We start from the raw sequence: 16,067 nt of genomic DNA on the forward strand, positions 1-16,067 counted from the left end.
TTATTTCTGACCTTTTGTAGTATGAGAAGGGAATGTTTATGTGGGTTTCCATCAGTCGATCTGTTGATGTGAGCTTCTACAGGACTTAAGAAAAACTCTGTGTGTGTGTGTGTGTGTGTGTGTGTGTGTGTGTGTGCGTGTGTGTGGTAGCAATGGTGGTTGGTTTGGTTAAAGATTTGGAAGAGTCTGTAACTGTTCCTCCTTCTTAATTCTCTCCCTCTTCACTGGGCTGGAGCTGCCATAGGTCAGTCATAGAATTAGAACTTACTGGCTTTCACAAGGAAGTCTAGAGAAATTACTCCTTTTGGTCTAATAAAATTCATTCCATTAAGTATCTTTATGCCTTACAGTATATGCTAGTATTGTGATCGACAGAACAAACATTTAAAAAGTATTCCCCATTTACACTTTCATTATGAAGGAAAAGAGAGCATGTAATCAAGTGTTAAATTGACTATGACTATAGGTTGAAACATTGAAATGCAACAGACAGTCATTAGGGAGAGTGCTGAAAATATTTTGTAAGATTGGATTAGTTGAGAGAAGAGTTCCAAGTCCTGGGATAGGAATGTGATATTGGTAAGTTGTGGAGGGGATGCTGCAAAACCATGTATCTAGAGTGGAGATCCTATACATTAAGAGACAGACTGAAAAAGATTAAGATAGGTGACTTGGCGTGACCTAAGCATGACCTTGAATTTCAGATTTAGAAGTTTCAAGTTTATCCCATAGATGCTGGGGAGTCAGAGAAGATTTTTGAGAGGTGAGTTTTAGGACCTCATATTTTGGGTGGAGTAGTCTGGTAACAGTGGGCGTGTGAAACATGCTGAGGCCAGTTCCCGGTCTGTTATAATAGTCAGAGGCAGAATGGAGGGAGAGAGAGAGACAGAGAGAGAGAGGGGGAGAGGGAGAGGGAGAGAGAGGTGAGCACCCCGCTTATTAGGAAACTTGGTCTCTAATCCCAGACCTGCTCTTAAGCGTCTGCTGTGTCACATCAGCACGTCTCTGCGCCTCGGCTTACTTGTTACAAAATGGCCATCAGATAAGTAATGTATATGAAGTCCCTTCAACTCAAGGATGGTATGCTTCCATGCTTCTGGAATTTTGTGTGTAAGATGATGAGGACCCAGAATATCTGAACGATGGCAGTGGGAGTAGTGAGAATGGGATGGAAGAAGAAATTTTGAAGGGTCTGGTGAATGATAAGAGGTAGGTGATGAGTAAGAGGAAAGTGGAGAGGTTTTCCTTGAGCCGCTCCAAATTCCAGTGGCTACAAAAATATTTAAAATTTATTCCTAGGTTTTCGTTTTTTACCCTGATTCAAACCAGGCAGTTTAAACATGCCTAAGGTTTAAAAATATTATTTCCTAAGGCTTTTTGACTTGCAAACAGGGCTTAGTTTTAATTTTAGAATTGTGAAGTAAAATGTTGTAGATGCTTTTAGACTAATATTAGGTTAACTTGGATTCTTCTTCTCACCTTATTTGCTGCACAGTTGAGATATAAGAGTGAAAGAAATTTCTATGTAAATGTTTATGAAAATTTTGCTATCTTGAAGTAAGTGAATAAAAACATTCAGTAAGCTAAGGAAATACTGCGTTCAAGCAGATACACAGCTGAATTTATTTTGCCATCCAGATGACATGAATATATTAAACACATTTTCACTTGAATCAATGACAGTTCAAAGCATTTTTAAAAAGAAGATAGAAATTTAAATGATTTATAAGGGAAATCTTTTATATAATTTAAAGCGTATTTTGTTTCAGTCACACCAACTTTGGCAGCGATTTTAGTGTGTCCAGCAGCAGCATGTGGTAATGACGGCCCTTCATCTGTGCACTCAGTACACATAGTTGGGAGCACTTGCCTCTGTGCCACTCTTTTGCTCTGTGGATAAAAAGTTGAAATATCTTTCTCCTCAGGAAATAAGCGAGTAAACCGCTATAACACATAATGTAATAAGTGACTTAGAGGAGAAATCTATGAGGCTCACGGGGAATAAAGAGGAGCTTCTTTCTGCCCCTGCAAGAGGAGGAGCCTGGTTGGCGAACGTTCCATAAAGAGGGCGCGACTTGGGCTGAGACTAAAGATGTGCAATGTTGCAGCAGGGAAGGCTGGGGCGTGCCAGGTAGATCAGTGATCGCATTTGGGCAGCGATGCAGGAGCGGACATGGGCTCAGGGATCTGCAGATAGGCTGGTACGTTTATGAGTTTAAACATATGGAAGTGGCAAAAGGTGAGGCCAGAAAGCAGCCAGATCATGAGGAGCTGTTCTCACGCCAGAGGTTTTTGGCCGCCGTCTTGTAGGGGAGGGGAGCTGCGGGGTGATTTTAAGTCTGGGGGTGGCGCTATGGGATCTGCGCCGTAGGAAGACCTCCTCACAGCGGCGGAGGATCCATTGGAGGGGAGTGGTACCGAGGCCAGCACACATTGTCGAGGGAGTGAGTAACGGGGGATTCAGCCAAGGCTGTGGTAGTGGAAATGAGAAGAAGAGGGGAAAGAATAAGAGAGATTTTAGGGGAGAGAACGGATAAGACTTGGAGGGAAATGGAATGATCTGTTAACTGGTACACTATGTTTTTATTATCATCAGACTCTTAACGTGGCAGCTAGAATTGGTTTAACTATGTTTTCATCATTTTTGACAGTTCAGACCCTCGTACGTGAATGTCAAGTTATCAGAGAGACCAAAGATAACCAGATTGCAGAGTTAAAAAAGATATGTGAACAAAGTACAGAATCTCTGAATAATGATTGGGAAAAAAAGGTAAGCCACATAAAATAAAATAGTTATGGAAAAATATAAAGGGTTATACTTGAACGGAACAAATTTAATTATAAAAATAATGGGTGTTCACAAAATGTACAGAAATGTTTGAAAAAATAAAAATAACTTAATATTCTAGACTAACTGTTCATGTTTTGGTATATTTTTTCTGGAATTTTAATGGTTTGTAAACTAGTTTTCATTTAGAAAAGTTAGTTTTAAGAATTCTTGAATTTAGTTAAAGTTCTGAATTTTTTGTCAGAGCCAGTAGATTTTAAGCGAAATTAGCAGGGATGTAACAACAGGTAGTTTTTGGAAGTTAAACTGTTTAAACTTTAGATGTAGGCCCTGGATCATTTCTTTTCTGAAATCTCAGGTAACACAATATTTGTAGCATAAATTTGTTTTTGATGTAAACAAGATCAGTAGTGGATGGCTTATTCTTGGAGGAGCATTTAATTCCGAAAAATATTTTCATAAAATTCAGCAGTGCCAAGAGTAATGTAAAACATGCTCATTATGAACGAGTCTTACCTAGTCACGTGCAGTACTTTCACTAGGAGCCCTTAGCCATTAGTTGACATCACAGTACGTATGTAAGAGGAAAGAAGCACGTTACTTCTTTTGAGGAGCTCTGCGATAAAGATCTGCAGTTAACTCCTCCTCCCGATTGATAGTCCCCGATTAATCTGGGTTCAGTCTGTTTTCCTGAGAGCTCTGATGCCTCCCCAGGCAGACACAGGACTTATCTGTCCTGGCTGTGGCAGCTTCAGTGCCAGCCTGGGAAGGGCCCGTGTTCAGAGGGGCAGACTTAGCTCTTTTCTAGTTGCATTTTCATTTGAGTGGTTTTATCTTTTCTATAAATTTGGCATATTCTTCTGCTTGCGTCAGGTCCATTGCGTTCATAGTAGCCCCTGACTCCCTTTCCCCTAGTTCCTTCTTCCGCAATTTAAGTTGTCTGGTGTTTGCAGAAAAGAGTCTCTGTCTCCTGCCATGCGCAAGGGTACGTTTTATGCTTTCAGCTGGACCAGCAGCTCTTTCTTACAGTTAACACGGTGTAAAACACCGTGATGTGAAACACTGCAAATGTGGTGAAAGGTCTTTTTTGTGAAGTACAGTTGCATGTAAATCTGGGCAGAGATGAATGCCTGGTGCAAGCAGGGTAGGTGCCAAAAATGAGTAAGCAGAGGATAGATGGATGTTGTGATTTATGCGGTCATCCATTCAGAAAGTGTGAAGTATCTGTACCGCCGAGGTGAGGTGATATGTGTGTGTGTGTGTGTATGTGTGTGTGTGTGTGTGTGTGTGTACTCCCTCGTAGAATTCTCCATCCTACGTTTCTCACTTTAAGGCCCAGGTATCCAGCTACCTAGTTAAGATCTCTCCTTTTTAGCTTTTTTAGAGTTATCCTATGATTGACGCAGCAATGCCTTTCCTACCTGCATACCCAAGAGAAATGAAAACATGTGTCTGCACAAAAAGTTATACATGAATGTTCATAGCAGTATTATTCATATGAAAACCAAAAAGTAGGAATCAACTGCTGAGTGGATAAATAAAGTGTAGTATCTTAATACAATGGAATATTGCTGGGCAGTGGAAAGGTATGAAGGACTGGTACACGCTACAACGTGGGTGAACCTTGAAGACATCGTGCTAAGTGAAAAAAGCCAATTATAAAAGACCAATTCTATGACTCTGTATTAAATGTTCAGAATAGGCAAATCTATAGAGGCAGAGAGATGAGGGACGTGATAGCTAAAGAGCACAGGTGTTCTTCTGGGGTGATAAAATTGATTTTGGTGATGGTTGCGTAAGTCTGTGAACATACAAAAAACCCTTGAACTGTCTGATTTAAATTGGTGCTCTGTATGCTATGTGAATAAAGCTGCTAACGTTGATAAAGCTGTGGGGAAGAAATGGATCTCTCCTTGATCTAAATTCCATCATTCTCCCCAAACTCCATCTTCTTCCTTTGTTGCTGAAGCAGCCTCTCCCCGAGGCCCCCCTTCTCCCTGTTCCCGATGGTGGTGGCATCTGCTCGGCTGTCGCACACTCTTCTTTTGCCTCACCTCTCACACCTCATCACTCGCACTTCTGTTCTATTCGTTGTGATTTATTCACATTGTCCCTCCCCTAGGTCTGGAGACCGTGTCTCTGGCCTCCGCCGCTATAACTGGACCCTCGGCAGCTCCGCAGTCCGTGCCCCATGACACAGCCGTGTTGACGGTCTTTCTGAAGCACACATCTGGTGTTCCTCGTCACCGTGAATCACCCTGGTGGTTCCCAGCGGCCCCTGGGGCTACGAGGCTCTTTGTGATTGAGACGCCTCTCCCCTTTGCCGCAATCCGGCTCCCCTTCGTGCACTTTCTACTGGCTGCACAAGAGTGCGCCAGCTACCCGGCTCTGCCGTGCTGTTTGTCACCTGTGGGCCTTTTCCAAAAGTGAGTTACGACTCGCGTGCCGTAAGATCTACCCTCTTAGAGTGTGCAGTTCAGTGGTTTTCAGTCTGTTCAGGAGGTCCTGCCACCATCACCACTGTATGGTTTTCAGGGCATTCCTGTCAGCCCAGAAGATACCTGGTACCCGCTGTCACTCTCTTCCCGTGTTCCCTTCCTCTGCCCTCTGCAACCACTCATCCACTTTCTGTCTCCACACTTTGGCCTATAAAATCATGCAATACGTGGCATTTTGTTACTGGCTTCTTTCACTTACCATAATGTTTTTAAGTTTCCTCCGTGTGGTAGCATGAATCAGTAGTTCAGTCCGTGTTATGGCCAAATGATAGTCCGTTGTGTTGATGCACCACATGTCACCAGTTGGTGGACATTTGGTTCCACTTTTTGGATAATAATGCTTTTATGAAAATTTGTACACAGGTTGTTGTGTGGCCTGTGTTTTCACTTGTCTTGGCTCCTGAAGAGGGAGAAGCACTGCCTGCATTTTCCTTTCCTCGCCCCTCAAAGCACTTCTGACGCCACATGTGTGGGCTTTGCACACATCAAGCAGTTCCCTTTGATGCCAGTTGGATGTCCTATAATTCAGTTAAATTTGACACTATTTACCTAGAATCAGTATCACATCCCACGAGTTAAGGTCTCAGTCCCACAAGAGTGCGCCCACTTCAACGTCAGTCGAAAGTCCCAGGTTATTGCCTGTACGTCTGACCAAGCGGCTGTAAATAGGAGTTCCCACCACTTCCTCCCTGGATTCCGTGATTTGCTGGAATGGCTCACAGAACGTAGGGAAGCACTCACTGACATTCTACCATTTAACCATTTTATTGTAAGGAATATAATAAGAGATGCAGGTGAGCAGCCAGATGAAGAGATGCACAGGGCCAGGTATGTGGGAAGGAGCGCAGAGCTTCCCCGCGCCCTCCTGGCACACTGCTCTCCCGGCACCAGCTGTTCACCCACCTGGAGGCTCTCCAAACGCTGTACTTTTGGGATTTTTTATGGAGGCTTTATCATGTGGGGATGATTGACTATAAATGCGGTCCTCAGCCCCTGTCCCCTCCCTGGAGGATGGGGGTGTGCTGCAAGTTCCCGGCTTCTGATCATGGATGGCTTGTTCTTTCGGGTGACCAGCCCCCATCCTGAAGCTGCCCAGGAGCCCACCCAGAGTCGCCTTCTTGGAACCAAAGACAGTCCTGTCACCCAGGAAATCCCAAGGGATATAGGACCTCAGAGCCAGGAATTGGGGGCAGAGATCAATATATATATATATATATTTCTGTTATATCACAGGTATATAATTAAGAGTGGAATTTCTGGGTTATGTGCTAATTCTGTGTTTAACATTTCAAGGAATTCCCATACTGTTTTCCAGAGTGGCTACACCATTAACCTGTTGGCTTTTACGATACTTTTTCTTCTATTTGGACAGATTCCTGGTTCCTCTAGGCCTCCTGTGGCGTGAGGCAAGTCAAATGTCCAGGCTATAGACCAATCTGTAGGATACTGAGAGGGCCTTTGCACCCCCTCAACCCGTTGCCAAGCCCTGGCTAAAATACCTCCTTGTGGGTTTATAGATCCCCTTATTGTCAGGGCCACGATGGCATCCTATGGCTTAGCAGGGTTTGTGCTTTAGAACATAACTAATAATATTTGCTGCTTAACCAGTTTATGCCTCAGGGGAATGTTTGCCCTCTAAAGGCTCCCGGGCCGAGTGACCTGGACTCCCAGTTCATTGCTAGGCTAGGGGAAGCTCTCGGTGACGCATTTGCTTGATATATGGTAGATGCTAATAAAATGTGTTGGATGGATGCAGTCAAAATTCGCTCTGCAGTTAGTTGGCTAAGTCTGTGGATGTGAGACCTGCGGGTGCGGAGGGCCGACCGTATTCTTTGGACGACGCCGTTTACGTTGGGGCCTGAGCACCGCGGATGGTCCGGAGCATACGCCTGGTGGCTACCCAGGACCGACGGAGTGCGCGATTAGTCCCCAGTCAGACCTCTAGGCCAAGTGCGCCTGTCCCCTCCTCAAACAGCTAGGCAAGTTCTAGCACACTTGTGCTGTGGCTGCGCTCACGCTGTGGGCTCCGCTCTAAACCCCCGGGTGAGCTATAAAGGGCTCAGGCTGACTGCAGACGCGCCCCAGGGGCAGCAGGCACCGGCCTGAGAAAGCGATGCACTCACGGGCCCCTGCGTACAGCAGGGCTGTGACGTTCAGGCGGTGTGTGGCGTGGGACGTATGGGGGACCACACACGTGAAGAAACCACCGCGACCTTCCAAGTGACTCCTTTACACCCTTTATCAGTGTTGCTGTGCACGTCAGTCAGCAGCTGCAAAGCGGTTCTGAGATGCAGGCGCTGTGGGCTTGGCTGCATTCACGTGCCAGACAAGTGACTGACTTCTGAATACCAGACATGACACTGGTTTAAAACGTGTACCTTGGCAAAGAAATATACCATATCAGTGATTTGCGAGACCACTTACAAATAGTCAAAATTGCATTTGTTAAATTTGTGAAACCCCAGGATCTTCTGTACGGCTATTACTGAGCCATCCTTGCTCTTCCTGTTCAGCCAGAAACTAGAAGGAAAGTTCCTGGGACCCTTCCCACTAACAGGCGTAGTTATGTCCTGTCTTCTCCTCTTGTTTCCACCATCTCTCAGGGTTTTCCCTGTCCCTCCAGTATCTTCCTAGTCAAATGAGGTCTCTGTGCATGTGTCATACCCTTGTCTGTCCCGCCTACTCAGGAATGGGAAGTAAAATGTATCTTTTAGACTGTTTTGGGCTCCTGCCCCCCACCCAACCTTGGATGAGTCAGGGATTGGATACAGGGGAGAGGAGTTATATTCTGAATTCCCCTCCCATGAAAGTAAGTGAACAAACGCCCACAAGTCTGGGAGCACAGGTGTTCAACTCCCTTTGGAACCTGTCCTTTGAACTTTGGTTTCCTTACCTCAGTTACATTGATATCTTAGAGCTTCATCCATTCAAACATGTGTACATAATCTTCATAAAAAAAGGCCAGTATGCATGAGGACATAGAGTTCTCCCTAGAGAACTCTCTTTGATTTATAAATACCATCTTTGTGCCCACTTTTGTAAAGGTTATGGGATGGATAAAAATAGTTTCTCCTTGGGGGTAGGGTGAAGGGCAAAGCATTTTCAACATTACTCTTGTGCAAAATTTCACGCAACTAAGATGAAAGTACAGACGGTGAGATAACCTTCCTAAACAATAGCAATATTACAGATATTTCTGTTTTCTGATTTCAGGCTAGTACTAGTGTTGTTTAGCTGACGAATTGTATTATCTGTCTGATCTATTTACTGTTTGTACCTGAGGTGGATAATTCCCTTAATTATTTGTTTATCCATTAAAATTTTCAGTTCAGGAAAGTAAACAAAAAATTGTTTCTTAATCATGCTCTTTACGTGGTATCTTTACTTTGAATGTTTATTTATGAGTTTTATATCTCTGGTTGTTCAGGTCACCATATAAATAGAGAAGTGTAGGAAAACATGTTTTTCTGAATTGCAAAACAGTCTATTCTATAATGGTAGTGAAAGAGTCAGTTTTTGATTTCACCGTGTAGCTCCACAATGCTGTAGCAGAAATGGAAAAGGAAAAGTTTGAACTTCAAAAGCAGCACACTGAAAATATTCAAGAACTGCTTGAGGACACAAACATACGTCTGAACAAAATGGGGGGTGAATACATGGCACAAACACAGTCCACAGTAAGTCCTTTTTCTTTTTTTTGTCTTTTCTTGTTGTGTTTATAAACTGTCCTGTTCATCTCCGTGTCCCCATGCTTCCAGGATGTGTGAAGTGCGTAAATTAACAGGAAACATCTCACCTTCCCACTCGACACGGGCTTACGCGTGACAGTGGACGGTCTCTTGAGGTGTGCCGTGGGATTTCACCCTGGATTGTTTGATGCCACTGTTTGTTTTAAACCCACAGAAGCCTTAACAAATCTTTCTTCTTGTTTTCTTCACTGACTTTCAACCTAGAGATAATTTCTTTTCTTGCTTTATTTCTGTTTTATTGTTTGTTTCAGTCTTTTTAACTGAAGACTTGATTGTTTTTCTGAAAACGTCTCATGCTAGTGTGAAGACAGTCAAATTGGAGATGGGAGTAGTGTGAGCGATCGAGGACAGGTTTTGTTAGTAGATTTGTCTTGACCGAGGAGCCAGACATGGATACCACATGGGTAAGCCCCAGAGTCCCCTTCCGAAAAGGATGCAGGAGGAGGGCACTGTAGTGCACAGCAGGAGACAGTAACTTTCTCCAAGGGAAGACGGGGAACCCCTGAGAGCCCCCTCAGTGAGCACTGCTTGCAGAGGGTAGGTCTGAGGGTGTGAATGTTGTCAGCCTTCAGAAGCTCAGCTGACTTCATGAGATACAGAAGCCTGGGCAGGTGGGCTCAGGGGCCCCTGGGCCAGGGCTCCTCACGTCTGGGGCAAGTGCGCCTTGTCAGTCTTGTTTCTGATACATGATACGGCTTTGTGGCGTAAGGAGCCCTGTGTCCTTCCCTGACCACTCAGCTCACCCAGGCCAGCCTGGCTTGGTCCAAAGTGCTTCCTTGAATTTAAAGCTGTGGAATTTGAGCAAGAGTCCATTACCCGGGCTTGTCTTGGAGACCCCTAGACCAGCTGAAGGGCCTGTGTCAGAGGGCTAAAGAAATGGGGTGCAGGATCCACAGTGATCTGGGGCCTGGGCTTGGAGACCCTAGACCAGCTGAAGGGCCTGTGTCAGAGGGCTAAAGAAATGGGGTGCAGGATCCACAGTGATCTGGGGCCTGGGCTTGGAGACCCTAGACCAGCTGAAGGGCCTGTGTCAGAGGGCTAAAGAAATGGGGTGCAGGATCCACAGTGATCTGGGGCCTGGGCTTTAGGTCTCGGGCTCAAATCCCAGATCCTTAAAGCCGTGAGTGCCATGCGAGCTCTTCAGATGTTTAGTTTCCTCATCTGTCAGATAGGGTAACAGTAGTAGTAAAGTGTAATACATGTCGTTGAAAATATTAAATAAATTAATATACATAAGTTATTTAATAAGAGCTCAACAGATAATTGTTAATGTCTTTGAAATGGATAATTGTTAATGTCTTTGAAAATGTAACATACAAGAAAAGTAATCAAGAGAGCCATATACATGAGAAAGTACTCAATTCAAGAAGTTAATCAATGTTTGCGCAAAGATGGCAGGTTGAACTTGGTGTTGGCCTCCATTCCCTCCCACAAAAATGGTAGTAAAGGGATAAAGGAAAAGGCATAGCCAGAAGGACAAAGAGAGTGTGAGGGCAATAAAATTCTGGAGTTGGAAAGGCAATGGATGAGCTGACACTGACCCAGCTGGTTCAAGAAAGCAGGACCCTACATCGGCATTGGGGAATCTAAGAAGCAAGCTGAGTTACACGTGGGCCTTCCAGGGGCTCAGGACCTGTTGTACTGCTCACCTCTGGAAGACGGGGTGCAGGTGCTGCTTCAGCACATGGAGAGCTGGGTGGTTTCAGATGCAGCTAGATGTGAGATTGGGGTGAGGAATACAAGCCGGCTTATTATACCATTCCTCCTACTTTTGTACGTTTGAAATGTCCCATAGCAAAACTTTTTTTAATGATAAAATTAACAGCAAAAACCAGCCGGCTCTTTACATCCTCTCCCCCACATCGTGAAGCGTGGGCCTGCTTCTCACCCACCTCAGCGGAAGACAGGAGGTTACCCTCCGGAGGGAACAGCAGCCTCTGGATTAGGACACGGGGGCACAGCTGGGATTTCTTAGCGCAGCATCTCTCTGTGTGCAGAGAGCATGTCCTTGGGGGGCCCGTGAGGGGCCAGGTTGTAACCCTCTCCCCACTTTCCACCACAGAGAAAGCATCAAAAAATCAGGTCGCTTGTTATAAGGGGAATGATGCTAAGCTGTCCTCAGATTTCTTCACCTCAGCGTTCCATGCCAGAAGACAGTGGAGCAACACTAAGAGATAAACTGAGAAAAAGCGTGGCCTAAGGCGGTTTTCAAGGGAAGGACACAAGCAGTTTCAAACATCAGCAAATACCTTTGATTTTTATCTGTGTTAAATGTCACTCCAGTGTCTCTAGGTGTGAGTACTGGGGACATTATTTGAGCCCTTCAAATTTGTGTTTTTCATTTTTCTTTAATTCCGAGTAATTTATATACATTATTTCTTCAAAAAAGTCTATCCTTCCTACTCCTTGGGTCTTATTTTATGTTTTCTGTCTCCTTGTATTTTCTTCCTATCCTCTGCTCCTAGGATAGTTTCCCATTCTGATCTTATTCTTACCAATTAATTTTTTAGTAGATTTCCTTCTGCTGTATTTATTTTATTGTTTCTAATTGTATCTATTACACCTTTTATTTAAATTATTATTGTTTTCATATCCAGTATTTTAATTTGGTTTTTCTTTCTCCCCTCCTCCTCCTTTATCTTCTTTAGGAATTTCCTGTTTTTCACATTGTTAATATATTCTTTATCTTCTTAAATATGCTTATTAGGCTTATTTGAAATTCTTGGTCCATCTGTTTAATTATTTGCCTTCAGAATATTATATATTACATATTACTACATTATATATGTATTATAAATTATAGTTGCTATATATTTTATTATTTATATATACATGTATTGCTGGCTTTCTTTCATAGTTGTCTGAAGGTGTCTAATTATTTTGTACTGTGAGCTCATGTCCTTTGGGTTTATCCATTATTCTAAGGTGTACTGGGGAAAAGCTGGAAGACCAGATCCTTGTGGGGATCAATTATACTTTAAATAGTGAGGAGGAGGTGACCCTCAGGGCAGAGAGCCCCAGAAAGCACGGGACCACTGCTGAACTCTCCTTGGCAACTTCCCATTTGTAACACACAAACCTCTTTAACCCTAAGGAAGATGCAACTTTGGAGGGAGGGCATCTCCCTAGATTGTCGTATATCAGCCCCCAAGCTTTGGAGAGAGAGACGATCTTTTGATGAAAGAAGATCTTATTTTTAACTTATTCACATTTATCAATCTTTTATAATTAGTGCTTTTTAAGTCTTTTTTTAATATAAATTTATTTATTTTATTTATTTATTTTTGGCCGCATTGGGTCTTCGTTGCTGCGCGTGGGCTTCCTCTAGTTGCGGCGAGCGGAGGCCACTCTTTGTTGTGGTGTGCGGGCTTCTCATTGCGGTGGCTTCTCCTGTTGCAGAGCATAGGCTCTAGGCGTGTGGGCTTCAGTAGTTGCGGTGCGCAGACTCAGTAGTTGTGACTCGCAGGCTCTAGGGCATAGGCTCAGTAGTTGTGGTGCACAGGCTTAGTTGCTCCGCGGCATGTGGGATCTTCCCGGACCAGGGCTTGAACCCGTGTCCCCTGCATTGGCAAGCGGATTCTTAACCCCTGCACCACCAGGGAAGCCCTTTATGTCTTGTTAAACAAATCTTTCTCCAGTACAAGTGCAGAAAGGTTCACCTATATATTCTGCTAAAAGCTTTAAAGTTTTGTTTTTAACAGTGAGTTCTTAGTCCATGTGGAGTTATTTTTTGTGCCTGGTATGAGATAAGGATCTAATTTCATTATTTTCTACCTGGATGACCTTCTTCCCCACATGCCCTCCTCCCCCAATTCCTACTTTTGGCTAATTCCTCCTTTACTCATTGATCTGCCATGCTGTCAGCTGTCAGACTTCCATATATATGAGGGTCTTTCTTCTAGTTGGTTGGCTAATTTGTCTACCTCTGCTAGTGTCATACAGTCTTCATTATTATAGCTTCATGGTTACTCTTGATGTCTGTTAGAGAAGTCTTCCTTTCTTCCTTGTCCATCAGAAGGGGCTTGATTGTGCTGAGTCCTTTTCTTTTACATATACATTTAGAATCAGCTTTCCGAGTTGATAAAGAAAATAAAACCCAGGGGTCTCTTGAACTCCTTTTGTAATGTTTCTTCCTGAGTCTTTTAAATTTTTGTCACATAAAATTTTTATACTTTTGTTGTATAAAAGACTCAGGAATAAATGTATATGTCATAACTTTTAACTCTTAGCATGTATATAATAAATATTTTATTATAGTTTATTGTACCTTGACCAGAACTTGCAGAAAATGTTAAATAATGGTGATGATAGTGGATTTAAAAATAAATTTTTTTTCTTTTGGAAAAAAATATACATATACTCTCATTATTGAAAATTTAGAAAAGTGATATAGTCAAAAAGAAAAGAAATGAATGTCTACATAATAAAATTACTCTTATTGGAAGTGTGTGAGAGTGCCCATTCTTCTACGTTTTGGGCCCAACAATGGGTGTTTTAATTAAAAACAAACAGACAGACAAACCAAAACTTTGCCAATTTGATAGGCGTCTTAGTTTCCTAGACTGCTGTAAGAAATGACCACACACCTGGTATCTCAGAACAAGAGAAACTTATTGTCTCACAGTTCTGGAGGCTAGAAGTCTGAACTCATGGTGTCCACAGGGCCCTGCCCTCCCTGAAATCTCCAGAGGAAGATCTTTCCTTGCCTCTTCCTATCTGGTTATCTTTTTTTTTTTTTTGCTTTGTTTTTGTTTTTTTGATGATAGCCTTCCTAATGGGTACAAAGTGGTATATCTCATAGTGGTTGGTTTTGATTTGCATTTCCCTAATGATTAGTGATGCTTAGCATCTTTTCATGTGCTTATTGGCCATTGTATATTAACTTTTGAGAAACGTCTATTCAAGTTCTTTGCTCTTTTTATGATTGTGTTTTCCTTGTTATTGAGTTATAGGAGTTCTTTGTATTTGTATAGGAGTTCTTTGTATTTCCTTGTTATTGAGTTATAGGAGTTCTTTGTATATTCTGGGTGTCAATCCCTTATCAGATATATGATTTTTTTAAATTAGCTATTTAAAAACTGTCCAAATACAGTCACATTTTGAGATGCTAAGGAGTCAGGACTTCAATGTATGAATTTGAAGGAAGACAATTCAGCCCATAACTATTGTATAAGTTAACAACAAATGTAGCATGCTGTATAAAAGTGAAAAAGCCTAAGTAGTTTTTGGCTCATGAGGTTAAATTTACCAGGCACCTAACATGACCAGGCACTGCAGTGGACCCTGGGGACAAAGTAGTAAACGAGAAGTCCCTTCCACAGTGTTCATGTTTCCATGGGGCGACAGCCAGTGAACAGCTACAGGTATCCAGTAGTGATAAGTGGTGTGATGAAGAAGAAGCCACTGTAAGACATGCATTTAAATGGGGTGATTTCAGCATTCCCTCTTTCGAGAGCACTGGAATCACAACTAACTGCTGAACAATCATCGACAGGAAGACACTGGAACTCACCAAAAAAGATACCCCGCATCCAAAGACAAAGGAGAGGCCACAATGAGACGGTAGAAGGGGCGCAATCACAATCAAATCAAATCCCATAACTGCTGGGTGGGTGAGTCACAAATTGGAGAACATTTATACCACAGAAGCCCACCCACTGGAGTGAAAGTTCTGAGCCCCACGTCAGGCTTCCCAACCTGGGGGTCTGGCAACGGGAGGAGGAATTCCTAGAGAATCAGACTTTGAAGACTAGTGGGATTTGATTGCAGGACTTCGACAGGACTGGGGGAAACAGAGACTCTACTCTTGGAGGGCACACACAAAGTAGTGTGCGCATCGGGACCAAGGGGAAGGAACAGTGACCCCAGGGGAGACTGAACCAGACCTACCTGCTAGTGTTGGAGGGGCTCCTGCAGAGGCAGGGGGTGGCTGTGTCTCACCGTGAGGACAAGGACACTGGCAGCAGAAGTTCTGGGAAGTACTCCTTGGCGTGAGCCCTTCCAGAGTCCGCCATTAGCCCCACCACAGAGCCGAGTAGGCTCCAGTGTTGGGTCGCCTCAGGCCAAACAACCAACAGGGAGGGAACCCAGCCCCACCCATCAGCAGACAAGCGGATTAAAGTTTTACTGGGCTCTGCCCACCAGAGCAACAGCCAGCTCTACCCACCACCAGTTCCTCCCATCAGGAAGCTTGCACAAGCCTCTTAGATAGCCTCATGCACCAGAGGGCAGACAGCAGAAGCAAGAAGAACTACAATGCTGCAGCCTGTGGAGCAAAAACCACATTCACAGAAAGACAGACAAGATGAAAAGGCAGAGGGCTATGTACCAGAAGAAGGAACAAGATAAAACCCCAGAAAAACAACTAAATGAAGTGGAGATCAGCAACCTTACAGAAAAAGAATTCAGAATAATGATAGTGAAGATGATCCAGGACCTCGGAAAAAGAATGCAGGCAAAGATTGAGAAGATGCAAGAAACGTTTAATAAAGACCTAGAAGAATTAAAGAACAAACAGCTAGAAGAGTTAAAGAACAAACAAACAGAGATGAACGATACCTTAACTGAAATGAAAAATATTCTAGAAGGAATCAATAGCAGCATAACTGAGGCAGAAGAATGGATAAGTGACCTGGAAGACAGAATGGTAGAATTCACTGCCATTGAACAGAATAAGGAAAAAAGAATAAAAAGAAATGAAGACAACCTAAGAGACCTTTGGGACAACATTAAATGCAGCAACATTTGCATTATAGGGGTCCCAGGAGAAGAGAGAGTCCAGGAAGCACAGAGAGCCCCAGGCAGGATAAACCCAAGGAGAAACATGCTGAGACACTTAGTAATCAAGCTGACAAAAATTAAAGACAAAGAAAAATTATTGAAAGCAACAGGGAATAATGGCAACATACAAGGGAACTCCTATAACGTTAATAGCTGATTTCTCAGCAGAAACTCTACAAGCTGGAAGGGAGTGACACGATATATTTAAAGTGATGAAAGGGAAGAACCTACAACCAAGATTACTCTACCCGG

At 43.4% G+C, this 16,067-nt stretch overlaps 1 protein-coding gene across 8 annotated transcripts in view; it reads left to right on the forward strand.

Annotated features, from left to right (window-relative positions):
• Nucleotides 1-16,067, forward strand: part of CEP112 (centrosomal protein 112) — a 418,056-nt gene that overhangs the window by 73,054 nt on the left and 328,935 nt on the right. For all 8 annotated transcript variants that reach the window (XM_024761157.1, XM_024761159.1, XM_024761160.1 and 5 more), the window contains 2 exons: nt 2,652-2,770; nt 8,820-8,963. In XM_024761157.1, coding sequence (XP_024616925.1) covers nt 2,652-2,770; nt 8,820-8,963 — 263 coding nt within the window. The remainder of the gene's footprint in view (nt 1-2,651; nt 2,771-8,819; nt 8,964-16,067) is intronic.

This window comes from Neophocaena asiaeorientalis, unplaced genomic scaffold (genome assembly GCF_003031525.2).
Source record: "Neophocaena asiaeorientalis asiaeorientalis breed wild unplaced genomic scaffold, Neophocaena_asiaeorientalis_V1.1 scaffold30, whole genome shotgun sequence".
NCBI classification, from domain to species: Eukaryota; Metazoa; Chordata; class Mammalia; order Artiodactyla; family Phocoenidae; genus Neophocaena; species Neophocaena asiaeorientalis.